We start from the raw sequence: 23,133 nt of genomic DNA on the forward strand, positions 1-23,133 counted from the left end.
TCTTACTGGAGATGCAGTTTCAAATTGTGATGCTCTCGTAGGTGCATCTCATTAGGCTTTCTTCAGATGGTAATGAATTGATTTGCAAGGGTTTGTTTTCACACCCAAATGAGACCTGGGACCTAGCTTCTTGCCCTTTTGATCAGCGCATTTTCTCTACCGTCTTTTCTTCTGGTAACTACTACTGACATTTTCTGATCTCTTCATCTTTCATTGCTATTCTTATCATAGTTATTAAATCCGGTCCGGCCCGGCGGTTCGACCGGTCAACCAGGCAAACCGGCCAATAAACCGGGCCGATTCTTCAATTGGATCGTTTCCGCATATGAACCGTTGACTTTTCAACGGACCGACGGTTCAACCGGAATAAACCGAAAAGCCGGCCGGTTTTGTGGGCAGACCGGGTTTGAGGAAAAAATGTTTGTCCAAGCCTTTGCTTGGATTCGAAGTTTCAAATTGTGATGCTCTCGTAGGTGCATCTCATTAGGCTTTCTTCAGATGGTAATGAATTGATTTGCGAGGGTTTGTTTTCACACCCAAATGAGACCTGGGACCTCGCTTCTTGCCCTTTTGATCAGTGCATTTTCTCTACCGTCTTTTCTTCTGGTAACTACTACTGACATTTTCTGATCTCTTCATCTTTCATTGCTATTCTTATCATAGTTATTAAATCCGGCCCGGCCCGGCGGTTCGACCGGTCAACCAGGCGAACCGGCCAATAAACCGGGCCGATTCTTCAATTGGATCGTTTCTGCATATGAACCGTTGACTTTTTAACGGACCGACGGTTCAACTGGAATAAACCGAAAACCCGGCCGATTTTGTGGGCAGACCGGGTTTGAGGAAAAAATGTTTGTCCAAGCCTTTGCTTGGATTCGAACTTCAGACCTTCGGTATTGTTTGTGCGTAGCTCACCACCAGGCTACTTTGTCACTTGTTCATTAATGGCCATTCTTATGCTATATGAATGTTTTGTTAATTTCATCTTTATTTTTTTTAAACTCTCCAAAACAAATGTATTTGGAATCTTTTAATAAAACTTATGACCCCTATATTCTATAAATTATAAAATAGATTTCAAAAATAACATATTACATAATTTATGTTAAAGACAACTATTGTTTTTAAAATATTTTTTGCATTTAAAATTTGTAAATAACCTACATAATTACAGTAAACATCTACACTTGAAGTTTGGTGGATTACTAATTAAATTTATGTTTTGCTGATTTTTATATGAATTAAATATTCTATAGCAAATTAAATTAAATGAATATTTGTTATGACATTATTTATTGCAATTTATCTCATAAATCCTATATCAAAATTTATAAAATATAATATTTAAATATATGTAGTGACCCACTGATTCAACCACTCACCCACCGGTTGAACCAGTGACCCGTTGACCCACCTCCTTCGTCGGTCTCCTCTCCGGGCCGAGTTTAATAACTATGATTCTTATTATTATCATTTTAAACGAAAATTGTTGGCTATTTCCTCCTAACATGCCAGTGAATAATTGTGCAACGGATACACTCATTTTCCCCCCTTTGGGGTTGTGAAGATGAATCGTATAGGGCGGTAGTTTGGCAAATCCCTGAGCTATATGGCCAACTGAATTCCCCTTAATTGGAGCGAATTGCCTCTCTTGATGGACATGATTCCAAGATTAGAAGGTTGTATATGTCATTTCATTCAAAATTCTTCACTGAATAAATAAGCTGACATTTTAGATTTATTTTGTGAGTAAAAAATTAAAATAATAAAAATGATTTATTTTGGATTGTAATTCTTTATTTTTCCTCAAATTAATAAAAATAAGGTTTTGAATTGATTATCACTTCTGGGTTGCAGGGCTTTATTATTTTCGCTTAATTCTATTCATTTTCATGAACTATTAGTTCTGATTGATTACTATAGGTGTAATATATTTTTTATTTTTTAATTACATTTTCATTTCATAACCTGTTCTGAAACCTGCTAGCTGTATTTTATATATGCCGGTATACGAGTGGGAGGAAGAGGAGGCATACTGAGGGAGTAGAGAAGGAAAATTTTTTAATTTTCACAATTGTATTCCCAAATTTCTAGGTGTATTAGTTTCTTATCCCTCACCCCCCACCCCTCTTTTCTTATGATGATTCCGTCTTCATATTGACATTCTCATTAGCTACAAGAATATGCCTTACCTAAAATGGGCCAAGAGTTCATCTAATCAAGAAGAAACATAGGTCCACTACCTGTGTTTGCAACTCATGATATTAATTGGCTATACTTGGCAATGTGCTTTGGTGGCCAACGGCGAACAGAATACTATATGGGTTGCATAATGCACATCACGTGCACGTCATGATACTTCGGTACATAAAGCTATAGCCTTGTCCTTTGTTTATCCAAATGCTATTGGTTGAATTCTTTTTCCAGAAAGTTTTTTCTTTTTACATACAACTAGATCATTAACTTTGTCAGTTATTGGATGTAAATTTGGATCAAATGCGGGAAGGACTAGATAGAGAACATTTCTACATATAATTGATACATTTACAATTAGCACGTCATGATTGACTAAGTAGTTATTCTACATTCCTTGACCTCAATATCTTAATTACTTGAGTGCCTTTAACTGAGCTGTAGAACCTACAGATGGTTCGTAGTTGTTTCTTGACTTATATATTTTTGAAGATTAGCCGTAGGAGGTCAATAGAAGACTGTTTTAGTATATCATAAGTTACTTAAATAGGCTTCTGAGAATGTGCTTTGTCTACTGCAGATCAAGAGTTTTTTTATATTTATTTGCTTCATAATGGATATTTAAGAGTTTGTCTTGGCCTTTATTCCTTCTTGTTTGGTGTACTTGTAGGTATGCATTATATCAAATTGTTTGCTTCATCACATTGAGACAAACACGACGCATTCATGTCATTACTATCCCTTCTGAAAATTTAGTAATTCTGAGTCCCGTCTATATTGTTCCCTCTATATACATCTTTAAGATAGTTTATTATCATGTAATATATCAGTAGCAGTGTGATTCTTTTTAACCATTACACTGATAATGTCATGTTTTTACGATTATCATTCTTTACACTGATTATCATTCTTTACGATTGGTTTGATTTACAATGTCATGCTTTTACATTGGTAGGGCGGCGAGTGCTTTGATAATGATGAGGAAAAGAAACATTGCTGCAAGCATCACCACCACCACCACCGCAAAGACTATGATGATGAGTGAGCAAACTGGCAAGTGGTGGTCTGTTAGGGGTTCATGTTATTTCAATCCACTACTATTACTGAATCAGGGGTTGGCATGCTTCCCTTCAGTGTTCGTGTGTTTTAAGCATATATTGTTGCAATATCTTTGAGAGGAAATAAATAGACTAGAGCTATGCAGACTCAAGTTAATTGTGTGTGAGATCGTCAGCCTTTTGCTTTGATTGTAAGATGATAAGTGAAATCCCAAATACCTGGGAAGGTGTTGTGGATATTCCCCTTGTTTGATTAAGTGCAGCTAAGATGCTTTTTCATGTCAAAGTTGAAATTATTGGCTTTGGTCTCCATGACTTGCTTTTGTGGCTTTAAAGTTTTGCGTTATGGTTTGATTCTAGAATTCTTCCATCTCTGGAATTAAGCAAGGGAAGAATGCCATGTTCTTGCAACGTCTGTCTAATGGTATTTTAAGATACGCTTTTGGCTATTGAATAATCTCCACAATGCCATGTACTTGAACGATCATACTCATTCCCTTGTTGTAAAATAATCGATTGTGCATAAAACTACAAGGCAAGCAAGGGAGAGAGCGTGTGTGTAATCATACAAGGCCTGCCCATTCTATTTCATTGTGTCCTCCATGTCAATATAAATCTTGTATAGCAATTTTTCCATTCTAGTTCATTTTCTTCAGGACTTTTAGCATTATTTGAATTTTGGCAGCATAATCATCAATATCATTGTGCTCAAACCTCAGAATGAGGAAAACAAAAAATGGAATAATATGTATAAAAATCTATGATCGCTCTTCTACAAGGGAACGGGAAGAAAGGAGTGGATAGGTTTCGACAGCAACCCAACCAACGATGAATCCAACTATAGTAACAGCCAGACTCAGAGCAAAGGTCAAAATGAAGGATGGAGGTCGATTGCTTGGGAATTCTTAAAACACAAAAATCTACTAGCAATCATTGCATCAACAGGGCACTAGCTAAATACAAATAAATGTATAACTTCACACCATCCAAGTTTTTGCACTGATCATTCATCTTTATCAACTTGTTGATCAGTATCATCATTTTTTCCAGTTCTTGTGCCTACAAAAACAAATGCTAAGTTAGCAAATGTATTGAATTATAATTGTAACTTATCAAACTAATATATATAAAGATTAAGTAATTAATCAAGGTTTTTTCTTACTTGGACAAAACTCATTGATGCATGCTGGTGTGCTATTGAATTTGAAGATATCAAATCATAGTCTTGGTAGAAGTTAGGGTCCAACGTCTGCCGAAATATAAGAAATAGAAGACCACCCTTCATTATAACAAATTAATACTAGAAAAAATTAATATAAATAAGAAACAACATGCAACTAATGGTTGACATAATATCTACAGAAAGCATACTATTTACTTACTTGCAATAATTGTGTCATGTTTTTAGCATTTCGCCTATTGTAGATGTCTTCTATTGGAATTCCAAATTGCTAATATAATTAAGGAGAGACGACCACAAATTAAAAATTTCATTGAAAAAACATATCGTTAATGTAGTTTAGTCATTTAAAGAATAAATTATTCAAATAAAAATTTAAAATGAATTACATATCTACTATGCTATACAAGACAAAAATGACGAATAACTATACCTGCTGTGGTGGTAATTCTCGAATAAAACCTTGAATTGTAACAGAATCCATACTTGAATGAACAACATTATTTTCAAATTCCTACAATCATTTTTATCCAAATTATAAATAAGGATCATAATACTATTTCTATACTCATCATTCGTCATAAAACTAAGGAACCAAAAAAAAAGTAATAATCAAACAATCAAATAGCATTGTTCACATAAATTAAATAAATTATCTAACCTGTAATCTTTTCGATGAAGACTTCTCTTTCACCTTGTACTTGTGTTTCTTAGTAGCCATTTCTAGTGCACTTCCGGGTCTCTTGCTCGACTTGTAGGTGACTTTTTCCTTCACTTTGATGCCTTTTATTTTATTATAGGCAATTTCAGATGGATTAGTGTCAACATCTCGATACACACTACAATTTTCTTCAATACGCACTTCTTTCATTTTCTTTTTCCCTTGACAACATGCATCCATTTGTTCTGACATTTTTCAAAATCCATCTTTAGCAATTTGATAAGCTTCATCACATTCAGAAGCTTTTGTCATCAGCTGCATATATAGATAGGAAAATTTTTTGTAACGAAAATTTAATTTTGCCTTTAACTCCATTTCCGGACTACTTTCACTGGAAACATGTACATTTCCTGTTTTAATTGCTTTTGTCCATCTCTTCAATATATATGCATCCGGAATTGTTACAATATTCAGAGTCATCAATATTTTTAGTGCATGTGAACACAAAAATCCAGCAAATTCAAATTTCTTACAATTACAAGAAATTGAATTCGTGGATGAATCATAAGTTACAAGATGGTGGGAAGTCTTACCATATGGTGTAACTCTGTAAATCACTTGATTTCCTAATTTACCATCAACTTCCCATTTACAATCAATCCCTTTGCATAGCTCCTTCTTAAATTTTTCATACACTTCATGTGTATATATACTTGCTGCATGCTGTAAAATCTTACAAGGAAATGTCATTGCCGGTGTACTTTGATTGCCTCTAAAATTTGCTACGGATCATCATAGCGACGATCATCTAACAGCCTTTGGAAGTGTTCAAAAAATTCAAGTAAGTCATGTTTATAACTTACATACTTCTTTATCACACTGTTCATGGACTCACTTCGTTGGGTAGTGGTCATATCAGTACAGAAGGTTTCTCTCCCATACACTAAAGCCCATTTCTCTTTTATATCAAATATTTTCTTCAACCACTTGTTGTCTTTCAGACCATACATTTTTAACATTTAACTCCATCCCTCAAAAAAATCATTCTCATTTTCATAGTCATATATGCAATGGCTAAAATCTGCCGCAAAATTTTGAAAATCTTTAAAGACATCAGCTAGATGCGTTGCTGCATTTTGATCGATATGCCATATACATAAGCGGTGATACGTTGTTGGCCATTGAGAAGCCAAAGCCGTTGCCATTCTTCCGTCCTGGTCTGTAAAAATAGTTCTTGGTATTTTTCCTATCATAGCCTTAGTAAATGTGTCAAACAGCCATTCAAATGTTTCAATTGTCTCATCATATAATAAAGCAGCCCCAAAAACAGTAGTTTGTTTATGATGATTTGCACCAACGAATAATGCAATTGGCCTCCCATCTTTATGCTTTCGATAAGTTGTATCAAAACAAACCACATCACCAAAATGAGCAAAATCCGTTCTCATCTTTGCATCAGCCCAAAATATGTTAGTTATCAAGTCATCTTTATCTACTTAAATGGCATAAAAAAAAATTGGATCCTCTAATTGCATCCTTTGTAAGTACTCTAAGACTCCTCCTGTATCACCTTGCATCATTGGTATAGATCTTTTGGATCGTAAGTAGTTTTTTAAATCATCTCGAATGAATCCAAGATTTTCTCGTCCACCAACTTGTTTCGACATCAATCGATTGTTTTGGTGTAATTCCGCAACATCAGGCCATATCTATTTCAGTTTCGTTTTGTGCCATTGTCACGTGTCTATGAGATCTGAATAAATGAGTTTTGCTTGGAGTTGATAGCTCATGATTATGTTCAGCAACAAATTGCACAACACGATATTTTTTTAGCTTGTCTACAGCTGATTTTCATCCTTGCACTACAATCACATCTTGTTTCTGGACGCGGATACTTAACAATCATATTGCGTTTGTCTTTTGGCCTTTTTCCTTCACGGGAGCAGCAAAAAATCCTGTCCAATATCATATCACTATTTTTGTCTTTATGTCCCGTACTCAATTGAGTTCCAAACCCAGATGCTTTGGCATATTTTTGGTAAAAATTTCTAGCTGCTACTTTAGTATCAAATTCCATGCCAAATTTTGGACCAAGTCATCTGGTATAGCCAAAGGAAGAAAAATTTGATTTCCTTGATTGCCATCAGTAATATAAAGAGATAAGGCATTATCATTCATCTCCTGCAAGTCAACATCTTCAAAGTCCAATTTACGACATGATTGGATTTCATGAGTTGGCAAATCATTCTCCATATCTTTTCAATCACAAAGGCGTAAAGCAACATAAGAAATTTATTAACCAAATTAAATATGCAAAATTATATTTAACACTTGAAAAAATATGGATCCTACAAATATAAGGATGTTGAAATTCCTAATTATGAACCAACAAATGGAAGCTTTTTTTTTGATTAATTTAGTAATTCACAAACAATTTTTAAGAAAAGAAATGATTGATCAAGAGAGCAAACCTCAATAACAGATATGTCCTTTCTCTACAAGCCTATACAAAGCAAAACAGAAGCCTGGGCATATGGCAGCGTAACAGGAAGTTTCTCTAGGAAATAAAGACGTGCAAGTTTTGGCACAATGTCTACAATCTGCGTTCAGTGTAAAAACAAAAACATATTAGAATATGAACTCTGTCATATTATTCATGTACAGATTCTAAAAATTTCTCAAACTGGAATAAGACCAATACTATTCCTCCATCAATCAACATGCAACTTTTGTCAGAGAACATTACAGCCCTATTTGCATGAATACAAATTCCAAGAAAAAAGTTGCCATGTTTGTTCCTAAACAACAGCTAGGAATAAAAAGAAAAAATGTCACCTTGCAAAGATCCAGAAAAAAGTGGAGAAGATCTTGAACAAAACCATCATATTCACAACTGCTATGTTCTTTTTATATTTAGTCATCTACTCCTGAGGTTACGTAACCTTTTGTAATTTTTGAGAATAATGCAGCCACAGGAAAAAGGGAATCGAAAACACAAAAAGTCAAACAAAAAAAATGTTCAGAATTGAGAAAAAATTACTCAACATGTTGAGATATATTGCTGCTTATTACTTCCACAAAATTTATAACAATGTTTGAATATCAAGTGCAGTATAACGAGAAGAAAAGCATTTAAGATCTGCAAAATATCAATTATAGCTTGTTTTGCTCCATTGTTAAATCGTGCTCATTGTTCCATCACTTCACTTCTTCTTGATTTTTTTCAATGTAAGATTTTGGTTACATTCTTTACAAGGCATACTACGCATTGACATCACAGAGAAAAAAAATTCAGGTATGCAGCGGCAATAAAACTTTGACATGTGGTCCAAGAGAATTACAACTTGCTTTTAAGAGAAATAAAGTACAGACCTACTATAGGCAAAAGACACCATCAACAACATATGATAAAGTTGTTCCAGTGAACGTGAAGCTATTACGTGTGCTTTTGTGAAGCATACTACTAAAGCATAAAAGCCAAAAATTTTCGTGAAGCATACCTTGCTATTACGTATACTAGTCTAGTGCGCAACGGAAAGTCAATTGGGTCTGTTTGAACGGTGAAGATGATGAAGAGAGGACAGAGGTTGTTTGGGTTTTAGGGATTTTTCCCTTGATAAATTGTGATTTTGGTTAAAGAGTTTTTATTTTACTTGATTTTGGTTAAAGAGATTAAGTTTTCTGTCCGGTTAATCGATTAATCAATTTAATATGGTCTGAGTTGGGTTTGTTTGAGGGTTGGGTTTATCAAGGGACACTTGGCAAAATTATAAAGAGTGTGATAGGATGTGATACAGGGTGTGACACAAAGGATCCATTGCGCTTTCTCCTCCCCTAAACCACACCACCAAATTATTATCCATCTCGTTCCTCACATCGAACTCCCTAACATAGAACGCTCTTCACCTTTCCCACTCAAATCTCCCTCTTCAAGCCCTTAACTTCACAAAACTATCATCACCTCCCTCTCTTCATTGTTTCTCAAGTTCCAAAATCACAACCCATTTCAAATTTGCCAACCCATATTACTACTAGCTTTTCTATCTTTCTAATTTCTGTATTTGTCTATGTTATTGGGTGTTTTTATTTCTACTTGTTGCATATTGAAGTTTGATTTAGTGTGCGATCGGTTCTACATATGATAAGATTGTATCATGCATTTTGCTATTTGAAGATTTGGTGTGGATTTATGAGGTGTATCTTCAATTTTTCGCATAGGTTACTGATCAGTTTTTAGCCTTGATATAAAGCTTTGATTTTGATATAGTTTTATATAATCTAGTATTGACTTTTATTCTTCGATTGTGGTGGTTCAATGGTGTGACGGCCCCACCTCCCCCAAAGGCGAACCAAAGGGTCCGGCGAACCTCCTGCCCAACTCTCGCCGGGACTCAGTCACTTCACTACGGTCCTCAAATAAATTACAATGTAAATCTCAAATATACAGCAAATGTTCCACAAATTCACATATCATAAGTGAAGTGAATACTTCTCAATTGCACTACAAACTAAAACCTCAAGAGATAAAAGCAACCTTAATTTCCCGAATAAAACAAAGGTCCTCAGTTCTCACATAATTACAAGTATAATCGCAGTCTCAAATATTACACAAGATAAAACTAAAACGCCAACTGTACTGGAGATAATCCAACCAGTCACACGAAGAATTTAATACAAGCGCCTCCTTTGCCTCGAGCCTTGTAGAGGGGAAATAAATATTTTTAGGGTGAGTTAGAAGCTCAACGAATAACCAGTAAAATTCGTAGTCAAATAAGTTTCAGAATAATTCATTTCAATGATGTCATGAATCAGTAATCAAATGTACGTTTATTGCTCTTGTGAGCCAGTGAAATCATTGTACTTAAACATCCAACGCTCAAATAGGTCCAGTAACAGTGAAACAGGAATAGGGAGTCATTTGTGCTCCAAATAAATAGTAAACAGTGGTCGAGACGTTGGTTCTAAGCACAAGACTTTCTAAGAACTCATTGAAGCCAAATCATATCATGAACTCACATGCAAGCACACATGATATGCAATCGAGTAAATAATGCAAGAAACAGTTCATAAGTAGTTTTGAAAATAGTTTGGGGTCACTCATCAACCACAGTTCATAATCCTCATCCATCATAGACAGTTTCCTCGACCAAATCCAAGCTCTTCATTCTACCAAGAATTAACCCAAACTCACAGCGATTAAACGTGCTTAAAGATTGGACAGCACTTCCCCTTAAATTCCTTATTTTCCATCCTACAAGACATTACAAATCACATCTCAACTCAATCACAATTACATATACAAATCATAAGCTATTAAATACTCTTAATTAGGGTCACAACACCCTTCACATACAACCATTAGATAGCTCCATAATTAATCACAATAAAGCCCCAATTCGAAACCCTAGAACTGAAATTTACCCTTCAAACGGAAATTTTCCGCAACCCATCACAACTAATAGACACAAGCTTCATGTTATACCATATCAATCCATCATTCCAAGGCCAACCCATGATTATCATATAAAATCAGAAAAAACCCCAATAAATCAGAAATTGGTCCAACTTTACTTAAAATCATGAAATCATTCACAAAATAGCATATCTAACCTCTACAAACCACCAATTAACCATTATTAAAGCAAGAGAGAACTTTCTTCTCCAACTTACCTCAAAACTCAAGAAAACTAGCAACTTATAGCTTCCCTTTCAAAGATCACTCCACCAAAAGTTTTAAGCCTCCTAAACACACACTTGTATGGAGTGGTTTCCAAAACCATCGATGAAATCTCAAGATTGGAGCAAAGATTGAAGCTAGGAAAATGAAGAACTTTCTCTCTTTTCTCTCTATGATGCACGGCCAAGAAGAAGTAAGAAATGGAAGATATTTTAGCCAAAAACCAAGATAAAAATGAAGAAAACAGCCAGTCAAACCTGGCTGCCGCCTGTGCCACGTCACAATCCGGTCGGAATCTGGCCGGATTCAAGGCAGAACGAAATCTCATTTTTTTTTTCAAAATGCACCTACAATCCGGCCGACAATCCGGCCAATAACTGGCTGGATTTGGTCCTCACCTTTTTCCATCAAAATTTTCGTTTCTTTTCCTTTTGGGCATCACAAATGGTATGTATTTTAGTGGAGTGGTAATGGCAAAAAATGTTAGATTGTTTATGGTTGAAATAAAAATATATATAAAATAAATTAAAGAAACACATTATTTGTGGGGTTATTGTTGTCCTTTCAATAAATAATTACTTCTCACGTTAACTTAATTGAGCAATGTGCTGAAATTTTATAATATAAGATAGTAAATTACTACAATTGATAATATAGGAGACAAGTTGCAAATTGAGCATAGTCCGAGAATGCATTTTGCATCTAACCTTAAGTTTTATGATCTTTTAAATCTTTTTTTTAATTATGACAAATGATTTCTTTTTTTTTGGTGGATGAACTAAAGTTTTTATAAAGCTCTTGTAGATTTTAGATTTTTATGAGTTTATTATATTTAGTTTCTTATGAATTCATTATTTAAATTTTAAAAAATTAATAAAATTAAAGAATCTGTGACGTAGTTGGTTGAACCTATTGAACTGGTAAAACCGAGAACTAGGCATCCATCTGATTCAGTGATATGTCCGAGTTTGAAAACATGACTGTTAACTAGCTTGCACTTCAACCTTATGCTCAATCTTCAAAAAGATTATCAAAATTAAATACCTTACAATGGATTATAATAAAATTGGAGAATTGCATGACATGACTAACCATTATTTTGAAGAAGGCAGAGAGTTGGAGGATATTTTGCTCCCTTTAATACAAATTTTGCCACAAAGATAATATCTTAAATTGATTACAACACACGATTAAGCATATAGTACTATGATACAAACATTTATGCATCTAAGTTCCTTAATAATCATGCATATCTTAGTCAAATGGTTCATTAAAGAAAGTTGAAAGAACTTAATGGTATCACCTCGTGAGGCTGCTTGCCTAGTTCTCTCCAGGGTTTTGAAACCATTAAATTATGAATGTGTGAGAACCTTAATTCTCTATTCAAATCAAGTTTCCAACAATGCAATAGAACTTAACAAAAATAATAAATTATACTAACTCGTTTAAATCACAAGCGGGAAAAAATTCTTTGATATTGTAAGTTTTGACAAACTCATCTTCCAATACAACAATTGATGAGGGAATTGAACTTTATCACAACCTTATCTTGCAATAACTTATTTGTATGAAATCTAGTCCTTCGAGAAGTCGATACAGTATTTAACTTAAAATCTTCTTGATAACTCTTCGAGTTGACTCTCTTTTCTAGAAACATTTTTTTTCCAAAATTGTGGTGAGTTAAAATCTAATGAGACTCATTGTATGTGTTAATGACCCTTTATAGAAACATTTAAGAAATTATTTCATAAAATCATATTTGAGATGCAAAATTTGCCTAAAAAAACCTAGCACTTAGGTGCAAATTATGAAAGTTTGGACAATGATATAATTCCAATAATCTTTTAAAAGTTTAGTTACAAATAATATCCTTCAACAAAAATCCAAGTGTCGACTCTCTAAATGAGAGCTTTCTCTCTTTAAGTAAGAGCTTCCTCTCCTTTGGGTGGGAGACTGAGTCCGGCAAAATTCAAAATTTCACAGATTCAAATCTCAAAACACTATCTGCTTCCAAACAAACAACAGTGCAAACATAAAACAACAACGGATCAATACTTGAAGACCCAAACACACATGCAAAGGCAGGAAACATTGGAATGCTTGAGTTGAGAAAGAAAGCAACGACACACAACGAAACCCACGGTGTAATTAAGAAGACTACATTAATGACGTCTCAGATCGGCTGTCTATCTACACTAATGGTGACAAAAAGACTAGCAGAAGGAAGGTATTAAATGCTAGTGGCCCATTGTTGAAAGCAAGAACCCAGGTATAACAGATCATTTATCCCTCTACTATGCCTTAAATTCTTCATTCTTTTGCATGGTTAGGGGTGTATTGTGCCTACCTGGTAGTTTATTTACGTAGACAAGATTGTAGCCTGGTTCTTTTTCTTCACTGGTTTTTCAGCTTCTCTTCATTTTTTGGCTATAGTTAGAGGAATCCTGCTTGAATCCTTTAGATCCCATGGCGGATGAACTAGAGGAAGTGTTAAAAAAATTTGCCTTGTCTAGTTTAGAACAGAATGGTAAGTGGTTAGAGCTGGATGATGTTGATTTAGGAGTTTCTGAGTGTTTCAATAGTATCATCGGGAAGATAAGAGGAGAAACAATGGCTAATTTGACTGGGGTTAAGAACCTCGTCACAGCAGCTTGGGGGTACCCTAAAGAACTATCAATGACAGAGTTGGGGCCAAATCTATTCCAGTTCTTTATCCCTAAGCAGAATGACAGGTTAAGAATCCTCAATGGAGGACCTTGGGTGATTGATAACCAAAAACTAGTGCTCAGTAGTTGGGAGGTAGGAATTGAAGAAAGTACGGAAGCCTTTAAATTTGCTCCACTATGGGTACAAGTGTGGAATCTCCCAATTCACTGGATTTCTAAGGAAGTTGAAAGGAAAATGGGGATGGTATTCAAAGAAGTTAAAGAGGTGTTGATCTCTCACTCAGGAGGAAAGAAAGGGAAACATATCAAGCTTCTGGTAAAAGCTGACATGACCCAACCATTGTTAAGAGGTACTACAGTTAAGATGAATGGAGTATTGAAATGGGTAAGCTTCAGATACAAGAGAGTCCCTGAATTTTGCTACAAATGTAGAATAATTGGTCACAGTGAAAAGAAATGCAAGAATAATATAATTATCAGCAAAGGACAAAAGGAAAATCAGTATAGCCCCTAGTTAAGAGCTCAATCTAGGAAAGGCTCCCCACAAAATGACAATACTTCCAGCAAGTACATCCCACATAAACAAGTATGGGGTTCCAAAATGGAGAGTGGATCAAGAAAAGCCTAGGGAAACCTACAGGCCAGGAAGTAAGTTATCCCATAAGTGAGCTAAGTAGAGGTAAGCCTAAGGATACTATTGAAGGAACCTCGAGGCAAGGACAGGAATCACTGCCCAGGGTGAGTATACTTGAAGGACAACAGGTAAATAGAGACACATTGGATATACAGATGACTGAAAGAATTAGGAAAGCAGAAGTGGAGAGGTATGAGCTAGAAAAGATGACAGGACCAGAAGAGAGAGGGGAGGAGAAGGAAGCAAAAAGTGAGGGGGCCCTTGCAGAGCTTAGGAGGAGAGGAGTGGTGAATACTATCACAAGCAAGAATAAGGCTCATCTATGAATACAGACATGCAGGTGGATGAGGGAACAGATAAGTACAAAGAAGTGGCAACAAAAAGAGAGAGGAAAGTAAGAATTTTGAGTAACAGGGGTACAAGAGGTAGGCAGCCACTGAAAGAGATTTAGAACTCAGATAATGGGACTGGTCTCCACACCAAAAGGAAGTTACTTATTATGGATGAGTACATGTCTAACATGGATTCAAATGATTAGGCAACCAAGAGAAACAAAACTGATAGTGCTGAGGAGTGCAATGCAGGGGGGAAGAGACCAACCCAAACTGGTCTCTAGACCAAACATGAGAGTGCTGGTATGGAACTGTCAAGGTGTAGGGAGCCTCTTAACAGTTCCCCACTTAAAGGAGGAAAATAAACTCCTCTCCCCAAGTGTAATATTTCTTAGTGAAACAAAAAATAGGAAAAATTACATGAAAAAAGTAAAAAAAATATTGAATATGGATAACATTTTTGTGGTGGAGGCCATGAACAGATCGGGGGTATGACACTGTTGTGGAGCAATGAAGCCAAAATTACATAAGTAAATGGGACAGCATTCACTATTGAAGCTAAAATTGAAGATGAGGAGAAGAAGGAGAGCTAGTGGTTCATTGGCATATATGCCAGTTGTGATTATCAGATAAGAAGGAGACAATGAGAGGTCATAGGCAGAAGAAAATCTGGATGGGGGAAAAATGGATCATCATGGGAGATTTCAATGATATAGCATCAAATGATTAGAAATGGGGAGGAAATATTAGAAATGGTAAGAGCCTCCAGGATTTCAGGAATCTCATTAATGATAACCAACTCTTGGACATTGGTTTTGAGGGGAAGCCATGGACATGGTGTTATAATTGGTACGGGGATGGAGAAGTGAAAGAAAGAATTGATAGGAGGTTATGTACACTAGAATGGTCCCAGTGCTTTAATGAGGCTAACTGCAAGCACATTGAATCTCAAGTCTCAGATCATAGTATGTTGATATTGGAAACTCAGAAAGAAAAAAGGAGAAGGAAAAAAAGATTCCAATTTGATAAAAGGTAGCTTCAACACAAAGAGGTGGAGAATGTAGTCAATGAGGCATGGAACATTCCCTGTGAAGGAACAAGATGGTATAAGGTGACTTAGAAGATCAAAAACTGTAGAATTGAGTTACTGAAATGGAACAGCAGCAAGAAAGGGAATTCCTTGGATAGGATCAATGGATGCAAAAAGCAGATTTAGGACATTAAGGCACTAAATGCTGAAGATAAGAGACAACAAATACAGGAGGCTAAGAAACAATTGAAAGCAACCTATGATGAAGAAGAAGCCTACTGGAACCAGAAATCTAAACTGAGATGGCTGAAAGAGGGAGATAAGAATACTCAATTTTTTCATGCTATGGTTAAGGGCAGGAGAAAGAGAAACAGATTACAGAATTTGAGAAAGTCTAATGGAGAATGGACTGTGAATGAGGAAGAGGTGGAAAAGGAAATAACTTCTTACTATGATCATCTGTTTAAGGCTTCAGAAATAGGGGACCTAGAGGAGATATTAAATGGGATTCCTGTAATCATAACTGAACAAATGAATGACAAATTGACTAAAAAAGTGAAAGAAGATGAAATTAAGGTTGCCTTCTTCTCTATGGATAAGGCTCCTGGTAGTGATGGCATGTCTCCTTTGTTTTTTTCAAAAATTCTGGAGCATTATTAAACAGGATCTGCAAATGCAATCCAAGGTTTTTTTAATCACAGTGTCATGCTTAAAGCCATTAACCATATAATCATTTCCTTAATCCCGAAAGTCGATTGCCCCACTAAGGTTACGACCTATTAGCCTTTGCCAAGTGATCTATAAAGCTATAGCCAAAATCCTTGTCAATAGGTTAAAGCCTTTTCTCAGTAAGTGTATCAGTAAAACCCAATTAGCTTTTGTTCCAGGTAGGCAAATACTTGATAATGTCATCTTGTCTCATGCGTTAATGCATTTTCTCAAAAATAGAAGGCATGGTAGAGTTGGATTCATGGTTGTGAAACTGGACATGTCCAAAGCTTATGATAGGGTGGAATGAAAATTCTTGAAGGCCATAATGGAAAAAATGGGATTTTGCCCAATTGGGATAGGCTAGATCTTATCTTGCGTCAGTTTTGTTACTTACTCCTTCAACATCAATGGTGAACACAAGGAGTACATTACCTCTACCAGAGGCATAAGGCAAGGTGATCCCCTCTCTCCGTATCTGTTCATAATATGTTCAAAGGGATTCTTAAACCTCCTACAGAAAACAAAACAGAGAAAGGAGCTGGCATGGGTAAAAGTCAGTAGAGGGGCTCCTGCAATCACACACTTGTTTTTTGCAGATGATTCACTAGTGTTTTGCAGAGCAAATACTCAAGAAGCTGATAAACTAAGAAAGATCATAAAGGTGTACGAAGAGGCAATAGGGCAGCTCATCAACATGGATAAATCTGCAGTTTTCTTTAGCAAGAACACGAACCAAACGGTGAGGGAAGAAGTCTGTCAAGCTATGGGGTCAATGCAGCAAGTAAGCCAAGGTAAATATCTTGGTCTACCTATGATCGTAACTAGAACAAAAGAGTAAGTATTTGGTTTTATCAGGAACTCTATTGACAAGAAACTGCAAGGGTGGAAGAATAAATTATTGAGCTAGGCAGGGAAGGAAGTAATGCTCAAAGTAGTGGCAATGGCCATGCCTATTTTTATTCCATGTCTTGCTTCAGATTGAACACCAAGTTATGTAGAGAAATTATCTCTAAAATAGCTAATTATTGGTGGGGGAGAGACAGAGGGTAAAGAAAAGATGCACTGGGTTGGGTGGAAGAAGATGACAAAGGATAAAGATGCAGGGGCTTTGGGCTTCAAAGACCTGCAAATATTCAATAAAGTCTTATTGGCAAAACAAGTTTGGAAGTTGCTTACTCAACCAAACTTGCTAGTCAACAAGGTTTTAAAGGAGAAATATTATCCTAAACAGTCACTCTTCAACTGTAAGGTCTCTAAGAATGCCTCTTGGATCTGGCAAAGTATTTCAGCTGTCACAAAGGATGTACAAGAATGAATAAGGAGAAGGATTGGTAATGGCAGAGGAACAAGAATCTGAGAAGATAATTAGATCCCAGACAGGTCAGATGGAAAGCCAACAACTGTTAAGCCACAAAAATGCCAACTGAAACTGGTCTCAGAACTAATCACCAACAGCAGATGGAACAGAGTCCTCATCCTTTAGACATTTTGCCCTCAAGATACTGAAAGAATAATGAGCATAACAATAAGTGTTACAAGAAGAGAAGATAGCTACTATTGGATGCATGCTCAGAATGGTCAGTATACGGTACAGTCTGGGTACAAGAAATAGATGAAGGAAAGAGAACAGAAAGATATAGAGGTAGGAGAGGAGGCTGGTCCAAGCTACAAAGATACCTCCTCTACTGTCTGGAAAGCACTGTGGAAACAGAAAGTGAAGCAAAAATTGAAAATATTCATATGGAAATGCCTACATAATGCTCTCCCAGTAAGAGAGCTAATATTTAGAAGAACAAGCCAAGGAAATCCCATGTGTGCAGGATGTGGTGATTGTGTGGAAATCATCGAACATATGTTGCTCCAATGTAAGAAAGCTAAGGAAATATGAGAGATGGCACCAGTTCAGTGGGATGGCTTAGTGCACCTAACAGATAATTTCCAAAAGTGGTGGTCTGCTGTGATAGAGGCTCAGATGATCAGAGGGAACGAAGAGCATATAAATCTCACTGTCAACGTTCTCTGGCAAATATGGAAAGGCAGGAACGATAGGGAGTTCAATCAAAAGGAAAAAGAACCTCACAGGATAATTGAAAAGGCTTCAATGGAGTGGATGGAATTTGAGGAGGCTAACAGAAGGAGGGATGCGAGAATAATCACTCAGGAAACAGAAGTACAACAATGGGCTGAACAAAATCAAGAGGCTGGGTGCACGAGAATGCTGCTAAAGATCCATACCCAACTAGACAAAAGTCAATTCACTGTGGGAACTGGAATCACTACTACAGACAACTCAGGCCAACTACAAGCAGCTTGGGCACTTAGAGAAAGAATGTCAGGAGATCCACTACAAGATCAAGTGGAAGCTGTTAAACTAGCTCTACTAAAAGCTGCCAACCAAGGCTACATAGAAGTAGAACTGGACAACAGCAAACTTAAGGGATACATTATGGACTCAAGACACAGCAACTGGTGGTTGGCAACACTAATAGAGGACATTCAGTCTATTTGTAGTCTGTTTCATCTATGCTCCTTTTCTTTAACTAATACAAGGAAATTAGAAGTATTAAACTGAGCTTGCATGCTCTTAACATTTGGTTAGATAAAGAATGGGTAAATCCCAATCTTAGATGCTAACGCATCATGGATCATCATGGGACAATTGGCTCTTTTGTTTGGACCCTTGTCCAGTTACTGTAAAGCTTTTGTGATGATATATAAATATAATGTTTTGACAAAAAAAAAACAAAAATCTAAGTCATCCATCAAAAGTTTTCCAAAATATAGTCAAATACTCTGAAACATCCTTGAAAAAATTAAAGTTCAAGAGCCCTAACACATTTACAATTGTACACAAATATAATTAGGACGGATGTTACCAAAACTTGGTTGATCTTACAGATTCAAACAAAAACTTATACAACCTCATTGAGTGTGCACACGACTTAATATAACCACAACACACCAAATTTTACCTATAAAGCAGTTAGCAAGAGTATACCATACCTAGGATATTCCTAGAAATATTCATCTAAATCTCACAAGATTAAACCTCCTCATCTTGATGGACAGGGGTCATGACCAACTTATTATTTATCGTCGTCTTGGTGCTTTCTCAACTTTTATAAGCGAACACATTGTAGGTCCCAAAACCTTCCTTGCATAGCTTGGTTCACAATCTCACTCCCTAGAAATTTACTTATGGGTTTACAAGAGGCATATGCAATATAGAGTAACATACAAATAACATGTATAATTTTTGGGTTCACAAGTTGGGTTGTCAAATTTTGACATGAAACTAGAATTTCACAAAACTATATATTGTTTTACAATCTTCAAAAACTCAAACTAATACAGTTCACATTCAAAACTAACACAGTTTAAACTAACATAATTTACCTTTTAACTATCTATTATACATTTATAATCAAATATAAACTTCAAATTTAAAGAATGAAAATGAAATAAAATACAATACCCCATGAAATAAAAAATTAATAGTTCAAAATTACAAAATTTCTATCACATATTGTAAAATCTGAAATTTCACCAAATACATGTCTCTAGTTTTCAGACATAGTATATAAATGGCAAATATAGTAACAAAATTCTTTGCGAAAGGAGTACCTACCTTTCTCGATTAAATTTTCTAAACTTCACATGCACTTAGTCCCAAATTACAACATCCAATGTAGTTTCCCTTGTTTCCGCCATTCTATCTGTAAGAATGTAAAACTCTAACAATGTATTGTAAAATCTCAAAATAGTGGTTTCCTTGACCTGCACTTCTATTTTTCTCTTACTAAGTTTTCTAGTTTTCACAGCTTAAGTGCTTCTCCCTCCCCCTCCCCAAATTGAAGATATTGCACTCCTTTTATAGTGATCATATAATTAAGAAAATAAAGCGCAATCTAATTAGTAAGACGCTTCACCTTAACCAATACGTCATGGGTCGAGTCATCTAGGGAATATGTGAGAACCACTATTGATCCTCTTTAAAAAAAATCATATAATTAAGACTTCACTATTAGAAGATAACATATTTAACTACCTCATAATAGATTTTTTAAATTAATCCTATTATCATTCATTGCAATTGATTATCCTAATCCATATATTTCAGTAACCATTCTGACACCCATAATGGCGTGTTTACTACTCCCTCCCTTTTTTTATAACTGACGTTTAAGAAATTTGCTCTTAAGTACTTTTATCTGTCATTGTATTATTCCCATGCAGCATTAATTATTTTTTCACAATTTTACCATTTTATCTCTCTTTTCCATTACAGGGTTCTTAATTACTACTCCTAGTAATTATTGCTTCTCTCTTTGCTTTTGGCCTAGTAAAACAGCACCATTTAGTACTCTAGTGAGAGAAAATATGGGTGAATTGGACAATTAATGAGGGTACAAAAGGAAAGTAGTGTATAGATTTAAACAATGAAAAATTTTTCTTAATTGGTGTGCAAAACCTTAAACGTCAGTTATAAAAAAAGGGAGGGAGTATTTACTTGCTTCTTTTCTTTGCTAAGCCCAAGGCAATGCTTATTTCCCCCCTAATTAATTCTAGCTTTATTTCTTTGAAGTTATAAAAGTGATGGCTATCATTTGATCCAAGGAACTCCCAAGTTTTCTTTAAATCTCAAGCTTCTTAAGTTTGTCCAAGGATCATAACATCCTTTTATATAACCATCACCTTTTCCATCATTAATTAGAAAAAGTTAAAGAATTTTTGTAACCTCCATTCTTAGTAACTTAAAAGCTTTAATCAACATATATCACAGTCTCAGTTATTTAAATTGATTCCTCACAAATCCTTCACGTGAAGTATTATTACTTTTGATAAGTTGGTGAGACTTCCTTTGGATTGTTTCTCATTAATTTATTGTTACCATTATTTGAACGCTATACTTCCTTGAAGACTAGTTTTCTTTTCTATTTGATGAAACTTTAGAATTAACTCAAGCTAATCAATTCCTACTCTCAATATTTATTGCTTTGTTATTAATTCCATTGTTAACATATCTTAATTTATTGCTTTGTTATTAATCTAACTTGATGAATTCAAGTTATAAATAGGACCGAACCACTCATATACTGCACGTGAAGATATCTTCATACGAATCAATTCTAGTAAATAATTACTGTTTATCAGTTTGATATTCATTTTTTTCTTATGAATTTGTGTTATATTTATCAGTCTCATTTTATTTTAATATCTATTATACTGATCTTTAATAATCAGATGCTGATTTATATAAAGGCCAAAAGTTTTAGAAGCATTATTTCGATTAATGCACAATAAAATGTACAATAGATATGCTACTTTGTCCTTCAAAATAAAAATTAGTGTCTAAAATATGATAAACTTCAAATTATAGGTTTAAATTTGAAGACATAACTATGGGGCATCACAATGTCCCATCTTTAAAAGTGTTTCATCCTTGCAGTTCTATTTATAGTTGTTAGTTGAAGAACTGTTAAATTTTAAAGGGTAAACCTGTTACAGCCTCGTTCTTAAATGATTTCCAATGGGTAGGTTAAGTTTTAATATTCAATATTCTTAAAATATCTATTGAATACTTTATGCAATTCACTCGTGAATCAATTCAATTCTAATGTGCTTTAATAGATAGAATTTCTTATAGTCTAAGGTATAGTTTTCTAGTTTCAAATGAGATCGTTCTCTAGTTGTCTACAAGCTTACTAAAGATTATTATTTCTTAATTCAATTTTATCTTGTCAACGCAGGCCTCATAACCAGAGTACAATTCTCTTAACTTGTAAGTGTTAGGCCACATATTAAATTCCAAAACTCAACGTAGCATATTTTTGAACTGCTATTTAATTTCAATGTTCCAACAATCACTTCAACCCCCATCATTGTCAATTTTTAAACTTTTGTAGAGCATTCGCTATTTCTAATTATAATTATCTAAGTATATTTTAATCTTGTCTTATGAATATTAGCATCTCCCACAAAATAAAATGCTAATATTGTTTGTTACACGTAGTCTAATTTTAGATCCTTTCGGAAATTCGGCACTATTAAAGTGTCTGTCGCGCCCCATTTTTTTTTTTTTTTGATAAAAATAAAAATGAATGGTTTGAGAAAGATGTATTTTGTGATTTGGAAAATGAATTGTGATTTAAAAGAAAGATGGGTCTAAATGGGACTTTTGAAACTGCGACGATTTGACCCAAGAAAAATAGTTCAAAAAGGGTTTTTTATATGAAAAATGGAGTCGCCACTTGGTATAGAGTTAGGGTGTACCAAGTCACCCAAAAAGTGAATTTTTAAGGAAAAAAGTAAGAAACCCTTTTGAACGACTCCTAGTCCACGCAAACAAAGAAAAAGATTCGGGAATCACATTTGACGAAGGGGAAGGCAAGGATAAAAATCCAAGGCACCCCTTCGACCTAGCCAAGGCTAGTTGCGTTGATTTAATCAAAAATTTTCTTGTTTTAACCAAAGAATTTATTACATTTGGATGTGCTACATGAATGCAAAACCCTAGACCTAGGGGTATTGGGGGAAATTTCTCTTCAAAGGTTGAGTGGTGCCAATCACATTAATTGTGAAGCCCAATAACGATCCTTTGAAGAAGTCACGAATAATGCAAGTGAGATGCAAATGAAGGAAATGCATGTATGCAATGTGAAGGCATGAGTTTGAAAAAGTAATAAAAAACAAAGATGCATAAGTGAAAATGTGCACGTGAGTGGGCAAGGTATGGTATGTGCGATGGTAATATGAAGTGCATGTGTGCAAGTTATGATAAAAAGTGCTAGTGTGCAAGTGAAGGGATAAAGAGATGCACGTGTGCAAAAAGTGTTCGTGTGCAAGTGAAGGGATAAAAAGGTGTACGTGTGCAAATAGGAAGAAAAGTGTTATGATAGAATGGATGCATGAACCTAGGGAATTCATGCATAATGGGTACGGGGAGACCTAAATCGTGACTCAATTTGCCCTTTGATAGAGAGGATACAAG

At 35.2% G+C, this 23,133-nt stretch overlaps 1 protein-coding gene across 1 annotated transcript; it reads left to right on the forward strand.

Moving 5' to 3' along the window:
* The first annotated feature begins 13,235 nt into the window (after positions 1-13,235).
* Positions 13,236-13,949, forward strand: LOC113696793 (uncharacterized). Its single transcript, XM_027216176.1, has one exon. The coding sequence runs from the start codon at positions 13,236-13,238 to the stop codon at positions 13,947-13,949; it is 714 nt and encodes a 237-aa protein (XP_027071977.1).
* Positions 13,950-23,133: the final 9,184 nt, after the last annotated feature.

This window comes from Coffea arabica, chromosome 6e (assembly GCF_036785885.1).
Source record: "Coffea arabica cultivar ET-39 chromosome 6e, Coffea Arabica ET-39 HiFi, whole genome shotgun sequence".
NCBI classification, from domain to species: Eukaryota; Viridiplantae; Streptophyta; class Magnoliopsida; order Gentianales; family Rubiaceae; genus Coffea; species Coffea arabica.

Excerpts from the sequence above, each read along its gene's own strand:
- LOC113696793 (XM_027216176.1), top strand. The coding sequence starts at position 13,236 with ATGGCGGATGAACTAGAGGAAGTGTTAAAAAAATTTGCCTTGTCTAGT.